This window comes from Cryptotermes secundus, unplaced genomic scaffold, assembly GCF_002891405.2.
Source record: "Cryptotermes secundus unplaced genomic scaffold, Csec_1.0 scaffold79, whole genome shotgun sequence".
NCBI lineage: Eukaryota > Metazoa > Arthropoda > Insecta > Blattodea > Kalotermitidae > Cryptotermes > Cryptotermes secundus.
Window position 1 is genome coordinate 1,936,105 of NW_019741974.1, and position 19,614 is coordinate 1,955,718.

At 39.1% G+C, this 19,614-nt stretch overlaps 2 protein-coding genes across 10 annotated transcripts in view; one reads left to right on the forward strand and one right to left on the reverse strand.

Moving 5' to 3' along the window:
- Window positions 1-677: 677 nt before the first annotated feature.
- On the reverse strand, window positions 678-1,184 carry LOC111872799. The gene has a single exon (XM_023866988.1). The coding sequence runs from the start codon at window positions 1,182-1,184 to the stop codon at window positions 678-680; it is 507 nt and encodes a 168-aa protein (XP_023722756.1).
- A 352-nt stretch (window positions 1,185-1,536) lies between these two features.
- Window positions 1,537-19,614, forward strand: part of LOC111872795 (sex determination protein fruitless) — a 24,791-nt gene continuing 6,713 nt past the window's right edge. The window contains exons 1-4 of one of the 9 annotated variants that reach the window (XM_023866979.2): window positions 1,537-1,627; window positions 2,867-3,064; window positions 3,321-3,542; window positions 11,677-11,859. In XM_023866979.2, the coding sequence (XP_023722747.1) occupies window positions 2,891-3,064; window positions 3,321-3,542; window positions 11,677-11,859 (579 nt within the window). In that variant the 5' untranslated portion in view covers window positions 1,537-1,627; window positions 2,867-2,890. The other 8 variants (XM_023866977.2, XM_023866983.2, XM_023866982.2 and 5 more) reach the window with 8 other exon arrangements.

Here is a 19,614-nt window from a genome sequence, read left to right on the forward strand (position 1 = left end):
GGTTTCTTGTACAAGTGACCTTATTCATAGAAAAGCATCGCTAAATTGAAGCATTATCACATATAGACTGTTAAACTGCTACCAAATATAACTTTTGTGTTAGTTAAAACTTTACAAAATGTAACACCATATATTTGATATTACCTCACTAAAATACAATGTAAAATTTGTATAGTTATTCATCTACAGCTCTTGCTAGCATTAACATGTGGGTTGAAACATTCAACAGGAAGTATTGAAAGCTCTTCCCATAACTTCCTCTTGACACTATGTCTCTCTGCAAAACTTTTAAAATAAAATTTGTATCTTGTATATACTATCAGTGACGATAACAATTTATTAATACAAAATTAACGAAACTTTGAGAAACATCAATGCCCATCTTTTGTCCTGTCTGGAGGAATGCAGAATTTTTTGACTCAGATCACTGATTCTACATCCCAAGTTATTTTCCTGGAAATTAAATATTCAAAGTATGTATGCTGGAAAAAAAAAACAAAACAAAAATGTAAGTTCAGGTGCTCAGTCACAATCATGAGCAAACATTAATACAACAAAATTAGTTATACAAACACCATTTATTTGTGAGATACATACTTTCCACTATTACAATTTTGAGTACAGTCTGCTAAAAATTGGTGAAACTAAACCACATATTTTCGCTCGATGGAACACTCTTACATCTGTTCCATCCGTTCTCTCCTTCGTCTGGTTTTAACCTGTGTCCATTCTGGATCATGTTCTTCTGCTGTGACGTTACTACTATGTCCATTTGAGATTATGTCCACAGGGTCCATTGCTTCTTCTTGAGTGCTAACCAGATGATGTTTACATAGCCATACATCGCATTTCGGAAGTCTGCTCAATTCTAAATTGACTAGATGTTGATTTCCTGACTTACAGTGTTGATAGAACTGCCACAACACAACTGCTACCTCCTCTGGCGAGTTGTCTTCGCATATAGTTTGGAACTGTGTGTCCATAAACTCTACTAGAAAATCAGCAATTTCTTCTACTTCAATATCAGTTTTACAAAATAAATCCGTAACCTGGTTCACCAAATTCAGCGCATTTTCTTTTCCTCGAGGTCCACCCATGCCATGCTCTACGGCAAGCCTTAGAGCAGTCCAAGTATTGAACACAGTTTCCACTACATATCGAAACAATTCTGGATTACACGCCATTCCTCACACGGCAAATAATAAACACTAATTAACCGTGGGTTGCAAATTCTTACAAAAAGTACTTGCATACGAAAACAATAATGGCAATATATGTATCATATAATAGTTTCCTATTGCGCCTTTCCAAATCGCAACCAGGGAGAGACAGACTTCGTGCACACAGGTCCCCCTTCACCCCCAACCCGTGCCCATAATAATAGTGCTGAAAGGTACGGAAGCTGGCATTAAGCATCGCAGGTAACATTCACACCATGGGTTGATACCCTGTTGTTTTCCGTGCCTTCCGTCCTAGTACACGGTATCTGTGTTCAGAGCGGGTCCACAGCAAGCATAGACAAGAGACAAGAGCGATAAAAACACCTCTACAGTGATACCACACGGAATCGGGATACAGAACCAAGCATTTTACAGCACTGCAAAAGAGAAAATTTCATGATTGTATTGTACGTATTTTAGTTTCGTGTCTGTGACGATCGCAGGCACAGATGTGTTAACGTAGCAGAGAAGAACGACGGAATTAGAGTAGCCCAGAACTGAAGAATGTCTCCCGAAATCATACAAGAATAATATTGTATTAAAATGTGCTGGACTGTTGTCTTGTGAGCTGTGACTCCATGTAGTCTGGTAATATTGGCTATTAATGGCATAACATCATATTGAGACCGATATTTCATAATCTGCGTGAAAACCTAAATCTCCGAAATACGTACATTATCATGTCTTTGAAATCGAGAACTGAATTATAGACATACCAATTTATCCTCACAAATTTCCCAGTTCTTTCTTTCATACAAATTATCTGAGGCTTCTGCCAGTTACTACTCTGTAATGATTACACCAGCGTTTAATTTCAGTAGGTGCTAATGCTACAAAAGTCGTCCTACTTAGCGTCTATGAGGAATAGTTCATTGTGTTCTTGTATTCCAAAATGACTGCTTGATGTCAGCTGATCATAAACAGGCGAAATTTCTCGTGAAGTATATTCGGAGAGATGCAATATTAGTGCATGTAAAGTACGAAAGTTATAACTTAACAGTACCGAAACTTCATTGTTTGCATATATTCTTTTCTTGTGGCTCTGGAAAGTAAGGTTAGGAAAAGGAAACGCAAGTGGTGGGTGGAGTCTGTTTGTTGTGATTTTTTAATTACCGTTGGTGCTATAGAGAAGATAGAGAAGGAAGTAGATCGAGATATTCCATCAGGTTTAATTATGTAAGATCCGTGGTATATGTGTATCGCAAGTGTGCATAGAAATGTAAACAACTCGGTGTAAATAATATGAAAAAGTTGTGATTAGTTCTCGCATTTTATGTGCTTTGAATGTACCAAAACGAACAAATTAAGCATACTTCACGGCATACACTTCGGATGTGGTTTGCATTATCCCAATTTTTTTTGTAGGCGTGAATGTGAATATACCCTTTCTCCAAAATAAAGAATTAGCCCTATCAACAAGTATTATTGTACAGAAGACAACAGTTACACAGGATACAGTTGTTGTCATACTTATGTAGAATAAAAGTGGACATGTGATTTCAGATCACATTATGAAAACTTTCATTGCATTTAATTTTATGAGTCTGTCTTGTTTCCTCGCAGATTGCATGCATTGTCTGTTTTCATTTTTCATATAAATTCCATGAATTGGAAGACTAATTCTGAGTGATGTATTTTTGTTGCAGCAAGGGTTCAATAATTTGTTTGAAATGGGTGCTAACCAAGAATTTTGTCTGCGGTGGAGTAGTTACCAAGAACAACTCACTGAGGCCTTACGCTCTCTACTTGAGAAGGAACTTCTTGTTGATGTCACTTTAGCATGTGATGGACGTTCATTACGTGCCCACAGAGCAATTCTCTCTGCTTGTTCCAGTTATTTTCAGGTTATAACTACTTCTCAGTCTGTTCTTATTTTTTTTTTTCAATGTTCATAATTATTCATTGATAGTGAGTTTTAGGTTTATCATCAGATATGTGTTCATATGTAGTTCTAGTAGATTAATGTTCACTTGAAGACAATTCTTCAAATTCAGAATGCAACATGGGTGAATTACAATGATATGCTGAAAATATATTTCACTGTTCTGAATAATTTCACTCCATGAAAACATAGCTTAATAATGCTTTTCTTTGCTACAGGAGTTGTTTCAGGAAAGTGAGCATCCACATCCTATTGTGATTCTTAAAGATGTCAGATTTGAGGAGTTGAAAGCTCTAGTGAAGTTCATGTATCATGGAGAAGTTACCATGAATAATGATTCGCTGCCTGGTTTCTTAAAAACCGCAGAGACTCTACATATCCGAGGCCTCACAAACAGGGTTGTGCCTATACATGAGGTGATATCTTCCCAAAGGTCAAAGGTGATGTAATGCAAAATATAAAATGTGGGCAAATATAGTGCTTTCATGCATTCTAAAGAGATCTGTCCCGGAGTCCACTGTGAAGCTTGTTAGATTTAGCTTTAGTTTTATTACTGTCTTTATCGCTTTTCTTTGGATTTTCTTACTAAATTATTCATAATTAGATACTGTAGGGCTCTTGCAATACAAAAAAATAAGAAGAAATAACTGTAAAATGAAACAGTAATAGTATATTTATGACATCATAACTGTCATAAAGTGACTGTCTTTTATTACAGCAGGTTAGTAAAACAATATTGTAGTGTTATACTTCAGTCTTTCTTATTGTTCTTAATATTTGTAAGTGGTACCAATATTGTGGTGGTCTGGGGTCCCTGCACTGTACTGTGTAGGAACTTTTTTAAACTTATTCTGGAGCATTGGTGATCTCTCAGTTGTGAGGAAGGACCAAAGCTTGAAGATACAGAAACAAAATACTGAACGGACATTTGGACATAAGAGAGGTGATGTAACACTTAAGTAGCGAGAACTACCAGCAGTGCACCTTAGTACAATGTTATCTTAGCGCTCCCATAGATCATTAATCTGCTCAGGTAGCAGAGACAGACAGTCCTCTTACCAACCTGTGCCATTGATATTTGGACTTTTAGCTTGGTCAACAAAACAGAGCCTGCACACATTGTAATTTCTCTTTATTTGCGTAGAATTTGAGGTACTCACAGTGCTGGTTATGAAGAACTGTATCTTGTAGGATGTAATGTCATGTGGTTCGTTGAAAGTGAACCAACATTTTGGAAGAAATGGCACCTCCATCTTCACAGTTGAAGAGTAAGCCAAGCAAGAAACCAGATTACTGCTTGTTTCATGTTGGTTCCTTTGTTGGCTTATTCTTCAGCCCTGAAGGTGTAGGTGACATGTTCCCCTGAAATGTCTCTTGACTTTCAGTGGGGCTACATGGTATTATTTCTCAAAAAGATAGAACTCCTCTCTGATTTTGCACCCAGTAAATCTAAATCACCCCTCGGTGTCTCCACCTTATCGTGATGAGGGGGTTCGAGTATGCCAAGGACCCTGAGAGCTATACCAGTGGTAGTGTAGCTACCGATAGGGCCTCCCTTGCTGGACAGGTCAGAGGGTAGGTATCAGATGAAGAGAGACCAAAAACTGATGCCGGAAGCAATGTCATCATCAGCGACTTGAAGCACAGAGCAAATTATGCTCGAGATGGTTCAAGTTCGTATAGCAACAGGCGTGACCAGAGTGGTTTGAACAGCTGTTGTACTGTGACGTGGAAAGCAAATGGAAATATTACCACATTATCACTTTTCCTGGATAGTCTCTTTCCCAAAACAGAGATAACATATATGTGAAGATAGAGGGGCAGATAGAAGTGACCAGAAGACGAGGAAGAAGACGTAAAATGATGCTGGATGACCTTGGGGACAGAAGAGGATATTTTTATTTGAAGGAGAAAGCTCTAGATTGCATTAAGTGGAGCAACTGTTTTGGAAGAGACTGTGGACCTGTCGTCTGACAGATTACTGATGAATGAATGAAATCACTGAACAGCTACTGTGAAGCAAACTTGCATGTTAGGTGCCAACAAACTCTTACCCCAAGTGCCATGTTGCTTTAACTCTGCTACTGTACTTGACTGGAAGCACGCTGTAGTGTAGTTGGTTGAGGCACTATGCTACAAGCCGGAAGGTCGCGGGTTCAAGTCCTGATGAAGTCATTGGATTCTTTTCAATTGACCTGATCCTTTCAGCCACACTATGGCCCTGGGGTCGACTCAGCCTCTAACAGAAATGAGTACCAGGAATTTATTACATAATTTTCGTGGGGAGTAAAGCGTGACTGGCACGTAAGGCTGACAACCTTACCACTATCTTTGAGCCGATTGTCTGGATAATGTGGGACCCCCAGTGTCTCACAACCCTATGGGCCTTAACAGCCTCTTACAGTGATAGCTTTACTATTACTTTCTTTTACTGTACTTGACCTGTGTGATAAGCAGTCATTCAATCAGTTGTATACTCTGAGTCATAATGGCATGTGTGAGTTATATATATATATATACACACACACACACACACACACACACACACACACACACTCAAGTGCCAAAAGTCATGGGATAGCAGTATGTAAATTTATTTTTAAGTGGCACCACCCTCCCTTGATGACTTGGGAATGCCCAGAGCAGTATCAGTTGTGAGGTGTTCTCTCATGAGTCAGTTTGAACACCAGCCAATCTGCTCATGGCAAGCCAACATGAATTATTGGAGGTTGAACGGGGCATAATAGTGGGTGTCAGGCAGATGGGACATTCCATTTCCGAAGTTGTGCAGTCATTCAACATTCCTCGATCCTCGGTGTCATGTGTGTACCAGGAATACTTTGTGGAAGGCATTTCCACCCACTGTGGACAGCGCAGTGGTCGACCACGGGTGCTTAATGATCGTGACCAGCGGCATCTAGCTAGAATTGTCTGTGGTAACAGACAAGCGACACTGGCTGAAATCACATCCACATTCGGTGCAGGAGGTACCAGACGCATATCCAGCAGGTCAGCGCAGCGTTCTTTAGCTTCCATGGGATATGGGAGCAGAAGACTGGCCAGGGTGCCTCTGTTAACACCAAGACACCGGACACAGCGCCTCACCTGGGCTTGTGACATCGCAAATTGGACCCTGGAGGATTGGCAACATGTGGCGTGGTCCGATAAGTCACGGTACCAGTTGTTTCGATGGATGGTAGGGTTTGGGTGTGGCACAGCCCATGAGGCCATGGACCCCAGTTGTCAACAAGACACCGTGCAGGCTGGTGGTGGTTCCATACTGGTGTGGGGTGTGTTCATGTGGCATGAGTTGGGTCCGCTCGTCCACCTAAACACATCATCGACTGGTGACCACTACATTACACTGCTTGCTGACCATTTTCAGCCCTTCATGGACTTCATGTACTCCCACAAGGATTGGATATTCCAGCAGGACAATGCACCGTGTCATCGGGCCGGAGTTGTCCAGAATTGGTTTGAGGAGCATTCTGGAGAGTTCCAACGAATGGTGTGGCCACCACGTTCACCCAACATGAACCCAATTGAGCATTTATGGAATGTGGAGGAGAGGTCCATTTGCACCCAAAATTCTGCACCTACAAATACCAGGGAGCTGTGGGCGGCTATCCAGACGGCATGGCTCAACATCTCTCCAGAGGTCTTCCATCCACTTGTGGAATCGATGCCATGATGAGTTGCTGCATTTCGCCGGGCCAGAGGGGGTCGTACACGATACTAGGTACCTATCCCATGATTTTTGGCACTTCAGTGTGTATATATACAGGGTTATTCAAAAAGAATGAACCGATTTCATGACGCATTGCTTCAGTTCTCGAGCATTGTCATGGAATGAGTTAATGACTATTTGAAAGAGGAGTTATCCAAGTTGTGAGTGGCTGCCACAGGGGCGCTGAAGTCACGTCGTTCTTCCGGCAGCGTTCAGTTGTTCATTTACCCTCAGAATGATGAGTCTGAACAAAAGGCGTTGTGTTCTCAAGTTCACGAAAACAAATTTGGTTGTCACGGTGCAGCGTGCTTTTCAAAGGCGATTCGGCACTAATCCGCCCTGTTCTAAGAACATTTGACGGTGGTTTCGACAGTTTCAAGAGAGTGGGTGTCTGTGTAAAGGAAAAAGTCCAGGACGACCACGAGTTTCGGAGGAACAAGTGGCGAGAATCCGTGCTGCGTTTGAGAGGAGCCCACGGAAGTCAACAAATCGAGCTAGCCGTGAGCTTGCGATCCCTCAGTCCACTGTCTGGCGTGTGCTAACAGTACGTCTACATTTGAAACCATACAGACTGCAGCTCTTTCAGGCACTTACCAGTGACAACTAAAGGAAGCGGATGGAATTTTGCGATTTGATGCTGGAGATGATGGAAGACGAAACCTTCATTTCACGTTTAATTTTTAGTAATGAAGCGACTTTTCACTTGAGCGGTACAGTCAATTGTCACAATGTGTGTATTTGGGGAACAGCACACCCACATGAAACAGTTGAGCACGAAAGAGATTACCCTAAGGTGAACGTCTTCTGTGCTATGTCTCAGGACAAGGTTTATGGTGCCTTTTTCTTTGAAGGAAACACTGTTACAGGACAAACCTATCTCGATATGCTCCAAAACTGGCTCTTCACTTCACTGCAAGCAGATTCGCATGACTTCATTTTTCAACAAGATGGAGCGCCGCCCCATTGGCACCTGATGGTCCGAGCTTTTTTAAATGAAAAAGTGGCCCAGCGATGGATTGGTCGGAAGGGGGCCCAAGACCTTGCTCTTTGTGCTTGGCCTGTGAGATCCCCAGACCTCACCATGTGTGATTTCTTCTTGTGAGGATATGTAAAAGATCACGTTTATGTTCCACCACTACCCACTAACCTCGATGACCTTAAACATCGAATAACAACAGTGATTAACTCAGTGCATCGTGATATGCTGATACGCGCCTGGGAGTAATTCTCTTATCTCATTGATGTTGCTCGTGCTGCAGGTGGTGGCCACATTGAACACTTGTAAGACAGGAAATAAAAGTTGATTGTGAGTAGAATACTTGTGACTTAGCTGGAGTTTTGTATTACTTTCCTTCAATAAAATATTGCCTAATAAAATCGGTTCATTCTTTTTGAATAACCTTGTATATATGAATGAGTGTTCATGTACACTGCGTATCTGAAAATGGATTGTATAAGGACAGTAAAAAGAAGATGTCGGCATAAATTTCAGTTCCATGGAGAAAAACTGTTCATAAAATTGTAAAGAAATTAAGATAGCCAGGGTCAGTAAGGTGAAGTTGCCCCTGTGCTTAACTAATTAAGCACTACACCATGAAGATGTATGGGATAGTGGATGTATAGATCCACATTTTCTTGACCTTGGCACCAGCTGGAGGTGAGTGGTCAGCTTCACGGGCAGTGAGGGTCAGTACTGGACAAAAGAAGAATTGAAACGTGAATGTAAACATTTTATGAAGATGCACGAAATATGTGTGAAAGAATGGAAAGCATTTACTGCAATCTAAGAATGTTTTATTTATAATGTGTATATGAGTTTGTTTTGGTTAACTTTGCTAGCATTCTGAAACTCCACAGACTTGATTGGAGGAGTACTGGTCTCTTCCACCGCAGGTCAGTGATTTGTTGGAAACCCTAAGATGATTGCATATCATTTTAGTTTATTGACATTTGAGTGTTATACATTGAAATCCCACTACACCCCCACTCCCCCACTTTGTGGTGTTAAGGTGATTAAATCAGGTAGGTTCATTTTAGTAGGTGGGTCGTGTGTCGCATTTTGGAGAAATAAAGTACATGCACAGTTTCTATTGAGAAACCTTGTGGAGAGAGACCACTATGAAGACTGAGATATAGATGGGATTTGAGTGAGCCTGAAATGGCTAAAATTTGAGTATTGATCGTTTTTCATGATGATGTTGAACTGTCAGGTTCAGTAAGAAAAGGGAATTTGTTGAATAAATGAATTATGATTGACAGCTAAACTTTTCTGATTCAGTTCTTTTTATTTTGTTTGTGCTCTTACTGTCATTTTTGCATACCAGGCATTGAAGTTCTAACTTTATGAGGTACTCTTAAAACTGATCAGGGCTTCTTTAATAGATATCATCATCATCCTCATCACTGGCATGACAGCCCTTTGTGAGCCCTAGCCTTCCTCAGGATTGCTCGCCATTCTTCTCTATTCAATGTTACATTCCTCCAGTTCTTTACACCCAAAATTCTTATGTCCTGCCACACACATTCTTCCCATCTTAACCTTGGTCTTCCCACTCTCCTATTTCCTTCTGGTTTAGTATTAAGCTTTAATGGATATACTTTTTCATTTTACCTGTTACAAGCTATTTTGATGTCAATCCCATCAGTGTGCCATAATTAATTTTCTGTTAAAATACATTACTTTCAGTCAGAGAAATACTGAGCAGACATGAATTTCATATCTCTATTCATATTGTATTAGTTACTGTAAGTATGTGTTTATGTCACTGCTGTTTTTTTCACCATGGCACTGGTTGATTCATTGCATTCAGAAGGTATTCGAATCTGCTGGGAACTGACTGTATTATGTGAGGTTTTTTATCAGTTCCTTTGTTCTTCCAGGAAAGTAACTTGAAATACACATGACTACTTTCTACCATATCCTTTTCACTAGCTTTCCATCTTAGTTGATGCTAAACCTCTGCACATGTTACACAGCAATTAAATAACCTAGAAAAGGTCATGTGTTCGATTCCTGGTGAAGTCATTGGATTTTTCATTTGACCTAATCCATCTGACTGGACTATGGCCCATGGGTCGACTCATTCTCTTAACAGAAATGACTATCAGGAATGTTCCTGGGGGTAGAGGGCGTCACCATCTGTGATCTGATTATTTAGAAAATATGGGAGTCTTACATGACATGTAAATAACCACAGGAAGTGGAGGATTGGCGTTGCTCAATTTTACTACTGTATATGTGATGTACATACATGACAAAGTTCCTCAGAAAGTTATTGGGTTGACCTTAGTACATACTGGATGCAACCATGCAAGCATTACTGAATTTTTTATACCAAAGCCATAGATTATATTTAACTATATTAGGCATGTAAAGTTTATGCAGTATACTTGCATTTAGGACTGCTCTGCCTTTTTTGAAGAAAAGTATTTCATTTAAGATTATGAAGGGAAGACATGTAGGATAAAAACAGTTTGGTAGTACCGTGACAGTGTATAATAATAAGTCATGTTTTTCCCTACCATTATTTACTCAAGCAGTAACTTACCGTATTTACGCATGTATAGGCTGCACATTTTTTGCCAAAAATTCAAGAGGAAAACTGGGGTGCAGCTTATATTCGAAATCACACTTCATTTAAAAAAAATTATAATCATAATTAGTAATACAGGGTGTTCTACTCCTGAAATAATATTCCAAGAAAATTATTTTTTCTATAATTTCTGTCTGAAAATTGTGCTGCGGCCTATACACGCACGCAGCCTATACATGCGTAAATACGGTATGTTGCAGTTTGTGTTATCTGGTATCATATATCCAGTCACACACTCTCACTCATGGAGCTGAGCCCTTCTTGAGAAGCTGCCAATTGTGTAGCCACTCAAGAACTTCTCAGCATTTTATGGAACCCAACGTTTCATTACCGTGTTCACAAGAGCCCTCCATTGGTCCCTATCCTGAGCCAGATCAATGTAATGCACCATACCATCCTATCTCTCTAAGGTTCATTTTAATATTGTTCACCTACTTATGTCTTGGTCTTCCCAGTGGCCTCTTTCCTTCTGGCTTTCCAAACTATCCTTTATGCATTCCTCTTCTCCCCCATTCATGCTACATGCCCTGCCCATCTCATCTTTGCATGTATCCAATGCAGCCATAACATTTTAAGTAAAGCAAAAATAAATGGAATTGTAAATCTTGAACATTGCTTTGAGAATGTTGCATGAAAATAACTTTTATAAAAAGTAAAAAAAAAAGTGTATGCTCTAAAATCTGTTATATATAGATTTTGTTAGTGTACTTTGCCTTAGCTATGGTAAATATGTTGTTTGTTGGGCATATTCTGAACTTCTATTTGGAGACAGTTTTGAGAAGTAATTCTTTCTTATGAAGAGGTATATCTACAGCCTATTGTAGTTTCATGCCTCTTCCTTGGTCATGAGTTTAAATCAGGAATTCCATTTAAAAACTGTATAATGTCCCGCTCTCTCTACAACATATATCTGCTTTTAACAAAGTCTGCATCTAATCCTCTTTGGAGAATACTTCTCTCTTTGCAGTCTCTTTCCTCCTCATGTCCTGGTGAGCTAGAGTTTTTAATCTTTATAAGTTGGAGGCTTCTTGGTTTTCTGTGTGTTATAATATATTTTCAAATCAGGGCCATAGATTTAATTTTGGGGATAGGACTAATAAGTGAAGAGAAACTAAGTTCTAGTAGAATTCACAGATCCTCATTACAGTACTATCACATCATCCAAAAAATTTCAGGGATGACAGAATAAAAACTTGTGCCCTTCCTGTTGTTAAATGCATCCAGCTGTGCCTGAAGATTATCTTTATTATGTAGGATGTAGATGAATCATTGTCACAAGAAGTAACAGTAGGGGAAGACAGCAATTCTACAGAAAACAATGCAAGTACTGAATCTACAAATGATACAGGAAAACCACCGGAACATAAACGGATCAAGACTGAACCTCAGGTTCTGCTTGTTGACAGCGCACAACAAAGAGATGAAAGCAGTCTTCCAGTAAGTTGATGGCATTATCATTGTGCTGCATGGCTGCATGTTTGCTGCATTACATGTGCTCTCATCTTGAATTCATTTAAAAACAATAACTTGTTTGTACAGAGAAACTGATGGGCCTCAAACATTTCAGGCTCTATAATGTGGCGCTTGCTTATGTAGAAGTGAAGACTTTCCATATGTATTATATGCTGTCAAGACTCAGTATCTATTAGCTCTGAACTTGTGGATCTGAAGGTTTGCGACAGTAGTTTAGTAATTTTGTGGGTTATGTAGTCTGGCTGTAAAAATCAGGGGGATACAGTAGCATAGTTGGTTGAGGCGCTATGCTACATGTCAGAAGGTTGCAGGTTCGATTCCTGATGAGGACATGGGACTTGTCTGTTGACCTAATCCTTCCATCCACACTATAACCCAGGAGTCGACTCAGGCTGAATACTAGGAATCTTCCTGGGGGATAAATGGTGACCAGCTCATGAGGTTTACAACCTCACTACCATCTATGAGCCAGTTGTCTAGAAAATGTGGCAGTCTCCACGGCCTGTTGCAGGGTTAGTTTTATCTTACCTAATCAGATCCTACATTTGGTGGACATTGCAGGGTCTATTGTGTTTGTTCTGTCTTTATGGAACCTGCATGGAGAATAATCATAAGACATAATGTCAGGAGACTGGAGACTTTCATAGTACATCTCTTATTGGTTGTGAGAGGTTCCCTTGGAGAAGTGAGTGAACATTGTTACCGTAATGGGGCAGAGCTCCTTTCTGCTCCAAAATTACTTTGCTTAAATTGTGACCTTGTTCAAGTTTAGGGATGGCTGTAGTTTACAGAAACAACATTGTTATAGTACCATCTGATTAGACCTTCTTGGCATATGATGGCCCAGTTTAATTCCCCTCGAACATTAAGCCGCAATTGTATCACCTATTATAAGTTATTATCACTCCAGTACACACATTTGTGGGAATTTCCTCTTGCATTGATTATAAATTTAGATTTGTCTCTCTGAGGAATTCTGAGTCAGTCACATACAGTATACCATTCACAGCATTTCATATGTCAGGTTCATCTTCATTAAAACTTAAAATATTGTTCATCAGCAAACATGTTGATCTAGAGGTAACACTCTAGATTTGTAATTGGGAGATGGTCGGTTCAAATCTCAGTCAGAAGACCTTCTGTTAGAATCAAGGTTTTTCATGGTTTTCTCAGTTCCTCCAAATAAATGCCAAGATAGTACCTCAGTTAGGACACAAACACATGCTTCCAGATCCTCTTGAATTCCTCATTCTTTTTTGACATCCAACACTGTATAATCTAGACGCAGTGTCATTAACCCTCCAGAAAAGAAGAAGGGCAGCTAAGAGTTAAGTTGTTATTGCAAGCTTATTGAAAGATTGTTGAATATAAATATCCTTTGCATTAAGTCCTGTTGCCCACAAAAATCGCAGAACGGAATTCTGCTCTTCGGTAGGATACTCTCAAGCATGGTCATCATTTTGACTACTGATACCAGCCTCTGAAGTTGTGCATGCCCATCCATTGCCTAGACTGTCATGAAGGTGGACTGTGCTGCTACCTGGTGATACACATAGAAAGCCTGTTACATCCATTACAGTTGTTTTACTTCCATCTGTGGCATATTTACTTACTCTCCCTTGTACTAACAGCATAACCCACTCCATTGACATGCAATAAGTAAAGGACGAGGAATCAGATAATGTGGATGACAATATAGGTGCACAGTTTCATAAGGTATGAAGACAGACATTCAACGTGCTCAACTTAATTTAATTAAATCTTTAAAAAAGTAATTGATAACAAAAATCCTCTAGACAGTGTAAAATAATGTTTAACTTGAAACATAAAACTAAATTCAGGTCTTTAGGCAAAGTGATATTCCCAATTTGCTAATATATTCGAAATACACCTGTGCTCAGTAGTACTAGAAATATGTGTCCCAATTCAGGTTTTATTCTAAATCTGAAAGAAGAATTGGGAAGTGACAGATATGAAAGAAGATATGAATGCAGAGGCTTCAGATGTAACAATACATTGGTAGATAAGCATGGCGTGACCATAAGATGAACATGCACTTGAAAGAAAGATATTTTTGCTTCTGTCACCTTTTGTGGAAAGTCCTAATTACATCCTCCTTGTGTCCAATTTGAATGAGAATGTCAGTTGTAGCTACAGTTCCGTTACAGCTTCTAGCAGAAGTATTAAGTTGACCAGAAATCTGAGCAGTGTAAGTCAACTTTTGGTATACCAATGGTCAAGGTTGGTGAAAATGTTATGCCTGAAGGTTATTTGATATATATTTGTGCTCATGGAGGATGCAGAACTCAAGGAAAATGTGATCTTACATTTTCCACTTAACAGAGGATGTAATTAATGTCATTGTGATTGGTAGTGTTTATCATTGGTCTTGATGCATCATTCAATACCATATGTATATACTTTCACTACTTCCATAATTATAAATGCTTTATATGATGTATACATAAAGTGAAAATGTAAAGGAGAGGGAGGAAGAAAAAGGGAGAGGAGTGATGTTAAGACAGACAAGTAAAAGAGATGAGGAAGGACTCCAGGAGAAAACAAAGGAAGAAATGGGTTAGTGGATGAAGATATAAAAGAAATTCATTTTATAATATTATGCGTTACTGCAGTCTTGCCTCTCTGATGGCATTTTAAACTTAATGATACGTTTAAACTCTATTTGATATGTAAATGAAAACAAATGAAGTGATATTCCATTGAATTTTCTATGAGGATTATATTAGTTTCTGTGTTATTCAGGTTATCAACACAAAATATTTATTTTTGGTATATAAATTTAATAGTGTCATGAAAGCAACTATGTCACCTGCTATTGTACTGACTTTTCAAGGCTTGTAATACATTGTTTAGATATGTGTATTTTTCATATATCAGTTAATTCTTTGGTATCCCAGATTTTGCATACAAAAGTATATACAAATATGGTATGTTAACATATTCACATTAAGCTTGAAATTCATCAAATACTGGTAGAACTTACCAGTTTGCCCCAGATGAAAGTTGTGTAAACATATATTTTAACATAACTTATTTTTTAGCTGTTACCTAATGTACCCTATCACTGCCATAGTATGACAGCCTTCTGTTTAACATGACAAAGTTCAATTCCAAATGCTGAACCATATTGTCACGCCTTCTTGGATCTAGCGAATTTATTGCACATTCACTCCACACTTATACTTGTACAATCTTAATCCTATACAATTCCCTATCTCAATTGCTGTTCAACTACATCTCGGCAAAAGCATTCAACTGTCTCCCATGGCTGGTACATTTTAACTCTCTGATGCACTCGGCGACTTCACGATCCGCACTGTGTCACTCCTGATCACACACTCTATATAACTTCTCAGCCGGCTTTTTATACCGTTTGCTGTTGCCTCGTGTTACAGCGGTGCCCCCTGTTATGTGACAGTGGGAAGTGCTGTTACGTCACCGCGGGGGAGGGGGGCGGAGTGTTGACTGGCCTGTTACCGTAGCTGCGGCAACACTGTTACGTCACTGCTGGCGGGGGAGGGGGTGCCCTGCATAGCACAAATACATCACAATATGTTTGTTAGAAATTTCTGAACATCCTCTGTATGGGTTATAACACTGACAGCTATTTCAGTTTAGATTTTGTAGTTGCATAGATTGTGCTTCTTGAGGCTTCCCTCAGAAGCACTCTAGTATTTCACAGACATATCCACTATTTCAGATTGCAACATGCAGCAATAATTTTATCTCATTACTTGCTGATTATAAGTATGTTGCATGTTTTCTGTATATGGGGTGTTTGGAGACTGAAATTGGAAGTGTTAACAAAGGGATTCTGAAAGCAAGGTTACTTTAAAGAATTAGACATTTGAGGATAGCAGTGTTAATGTAGGGCTCCCAAAAGCAAAGTTATTTTGAAGAATTGAGAATAAGACAGAATGATGATATCAAAAAGTCATGGTAGAACAGATGAATAAATTGATATATTTGATTGCAGATATTGCTGCAAACAATTGGTCCAAACAGAAGGCATAATGTAGAAAATTCCAAGTTTCTTCCATAGCACTTGACCAATTTGAGTACATGAAACTTAAAGGAAAGATTTTGAAAACCTTGCTTTATAGACAGAAAATAGTTACTGATGGCAGTATATTCCAGGCCAAGAAAGAATATTAAAAAACACCAATGCAAATTTAATTAGCGTAATATGCATTTATGGTCAATAGAAAACTTTGATTGAATATGAAATGTATAATACTAATGAGTCTGCCAAGCGGCCTCCGTAGTCTAGGCGTAACGTTCCCACCTCATGACTCAAGGTATGCAGGTTCAAACCAGGCGGAGGTCGTGGAATTTTTAAGGAATTTTCAGGGAACAAGTCCTCCGGGAGGGACTTTAAGCCGTGGGTCCCGTGTCATAAATTTATGGCACGTAAAAGAATCTCATGTCTCTGGGAGACCTCTGAGCTAAATTAGGCAAATTTTCCCGCCCAAGTAGTTTCCAATGCTTCCGGTAGATGGGGAAAGTATTAGGTACCACTGCCAGATGAGGACCGACATAGCTGACAGAAAGGGACTAATTACAGATACCACTGCCAGTAGAGGGCCGACCTCGCTGGCAGAAAGGGGCTGATAACAGGCACCAGTACCGGTAAAGTATGGAGACAGTAGAAATTAAAGGGGGATGCCCAGTGGTCCAATAACTGGTGCTTGGGGAAACCCACCTTCTCCAACAATGAATGAATGAATGAATGAATGAGTGAGTGAGTCTGCCAGCTAATAGTATNACAAGGAACTGTTGAGTGACTGGTCAGGAGAGAGGATAGGTAAGGAGGGCCTGTAAGACCACCAGATGGAATGCATAAAACTGTTTTCTGCTGAAGTCACACAAAAGAAATATGTGCAGCTCCAAGACAGTTTCAAAAAACTTGCAAGATGCTTGTGGAGCCTTTACTGCTGAAATGCTTGGATGTAGTGTGTGAGGTCATTTTGTATACATATTTGGAGATATCCAAGAGTTAACGATTGCATATTGAGAGCCAGCCATGGTGAACTGAGCATTGCCAACAGAAGGTGATTTTCATCTTAGAGGGTTGGTGCACATGTGGATTTTCAAGCAGTGCTATTTTAAGTTGCTGAATTTCAGAATCTAATTGCTCTAGAAGACTGGTTATATGTAATTTAATAAGCCAATTACAAATCACAACAGAAAGTCTTGTTGTACCTTTGTGAATTGATATTATGTGAACACAGCTACACCTAGTTTTTCAGATATTCTAGGTGGGAATAAGAACTTTGGGAACAGTATCTTGAACCTTGCATTTCATAAGAAAGGTCATGATAGGAAGTCTTAGCCATCTGAATCGACATGTTCAAAGGTCCAGAGACAGGGACTACTGCTGTCGATTCTGAAGATGGAAGACCACCCTCCAAAACATTGTGTTTTGAATAGAAAACTCAATTATTATATTATAGGTGTGGTCTGTGGTACCATAGTTCAGTCTTGTCCATTTCAGATTCCTGTCTGGACAAGCAGACAGTATAGCTTTATGTTTTTATAGGTTCAGTCTCCCAATCTAACAGCTGTGGAGCAAGATGCAGTTCAATGTACTTTAAAATCAGATGACTTAAAAATGTTGTCTTCTGAAACTTTTGCATCTCTTGAGTGAGAGATGGCACAAAAGATGGTAGGGTTTCAGTTGGCATAATATGCTGAATGTGTTTGGACAATGGAACCCATTGTGCAAATTTGGAAAATAAAAACTATGATATGTAAGGCAGTGTGTGTGCACTGATCTTGCTGAAAACAGCATAGAATGTTGCCGTGGAAGAAAGGTGAAGCTTGAAGGTCACTTTTATACCTTGTGGCATGGTGATAATACAACATAACACATAGAACTTCTGGTTGCATATAAATTTGTTAGATAATGACCGTTCGCCTATTTAATGTTCTTTATGCTACTACATCATTTAGTATTTTATGTTATATTTCTTCCTTTTAAAATTGTTATGCCTTTTTTAACTTAAAGCCCTTCCATTAATTTGTTATTGGTCTATATTGCAGTAAATTACCCTATCCAATATATACAGAGAGCTATAAAATCCCATTTTCATTACACTGAAAGTAAATGGTCTTTATAAACAAAGGATTCATTGCCCTTAAGCTACCTTTGTAATTTTTAACTGGTTGGTATGTCTCTTCATCCCAGACTTGACACATTAATTCGTCCTTCCAACACTCAGATGAACTATCACAGTGGTGCTCGAATCATCCATCATTCAGACCAAAATTTCAGACTCTACTTTTGTTATATTTATAAGTTACAGTTAAGATACTTCATTCATAACATTCATTTACTCTTAGGATCTAAGCTACACTTACATACATTTTGGAATATTGGCAAATGTATAGTTGGGGGAAAAAATGTGCCTTTTATGTTTCAGAATTAAAGTGGTATTTCACAGGTACACATTGAGAATTTAACAGACATTCTCATTGTTTATTGTAAGGTCTCATTCTACTTCTGCTCCCTCCCATATTCCTTTCCAGTTCTATGTGTTATTGAATGATACATCAAGGCAGGTTTTTAACACTATGTCCCATGAATAACATGTGCCAATAGTAAATCAGATACTATCTCCTGTGTATAGTATACTGCACTTCATATATCCATTTCACTGCTAACTACTTTCTCTAAAGTACTTGAGAAAATTATGCACAATAGGTTAAGCCATTATTTGAGGCCACACCATAGCTCAAGCGGTTAGTCTCTGGCTTCCCGCCATGGAGGCCTGGGTTCGATCCCGGGTCTGGTCAAGTGGGATTTGTGGTGGACAAAGTGGCGCTGGGGCAGGTTTTCTCAGAGTACTTTGGTTTCCCCTGCCAATCTTCATTCCACCAATTGCTCCACAATCACCCTCAGCTATCATCTGGGGCTGGTACAATAGGCCAGAAGTGGCCGCAGTACAAGGGACTTAGTCCCACCCTACTAGCAATAAAAACCAATTATTTTCAGATTAACAGTATACTAGTCCCAGTACAGTAAGGCTATAGGAAAGGAATTTCCATTGAAAATGCAGCCTTTAAGTTAACAGTCAGTGTGTTGAAATCTATTAATCAAAAAATGCATGTTGGTGGAATATTCTATGACTTGGCAAAGGCTTTTGACCGTGTAAATCATGAAATTTTATTAAATAAATTACATTTTTTTGGCATTCAAGGAGCAACGTTAAGTTCGTTCAGATCCTACCTAACAGACAGAAAACATAAGATTGAAATAAAATCATCAAATTCAGTCCAAAGTACCTACTCAGACTGGGGAATAATAAAACATGGAGTTTCACAGGGGTCAATTTTGGGGCCTTTGCTTCTCATAATTTCTATAAACGACCTCCCTCCTACGCTAAGGACCTCATCAGTGCCTATAGTATTTGCAGATGATACTAGTGTTACAATTTCTGGTAAAAATTTAGATGATTTTTGCACGTTATCAAGCAAGGTTCTGTCACGTATGAGTAAATGGTTTTCTGCAAACAACTTGTCCCTGAACCTAGAAAAAACAAATTTAATATAATTTATAACAAGAAACTCGCCACAATATCCGGTAACATAGGATATAATAATAAATATATAGAAGAGGGAGTAAACACAAAATTCTTTGGCTTGCGAATAATCATTTTAACTGGAAAAACCATATTGATCAGTTGATTCCATAGCTAA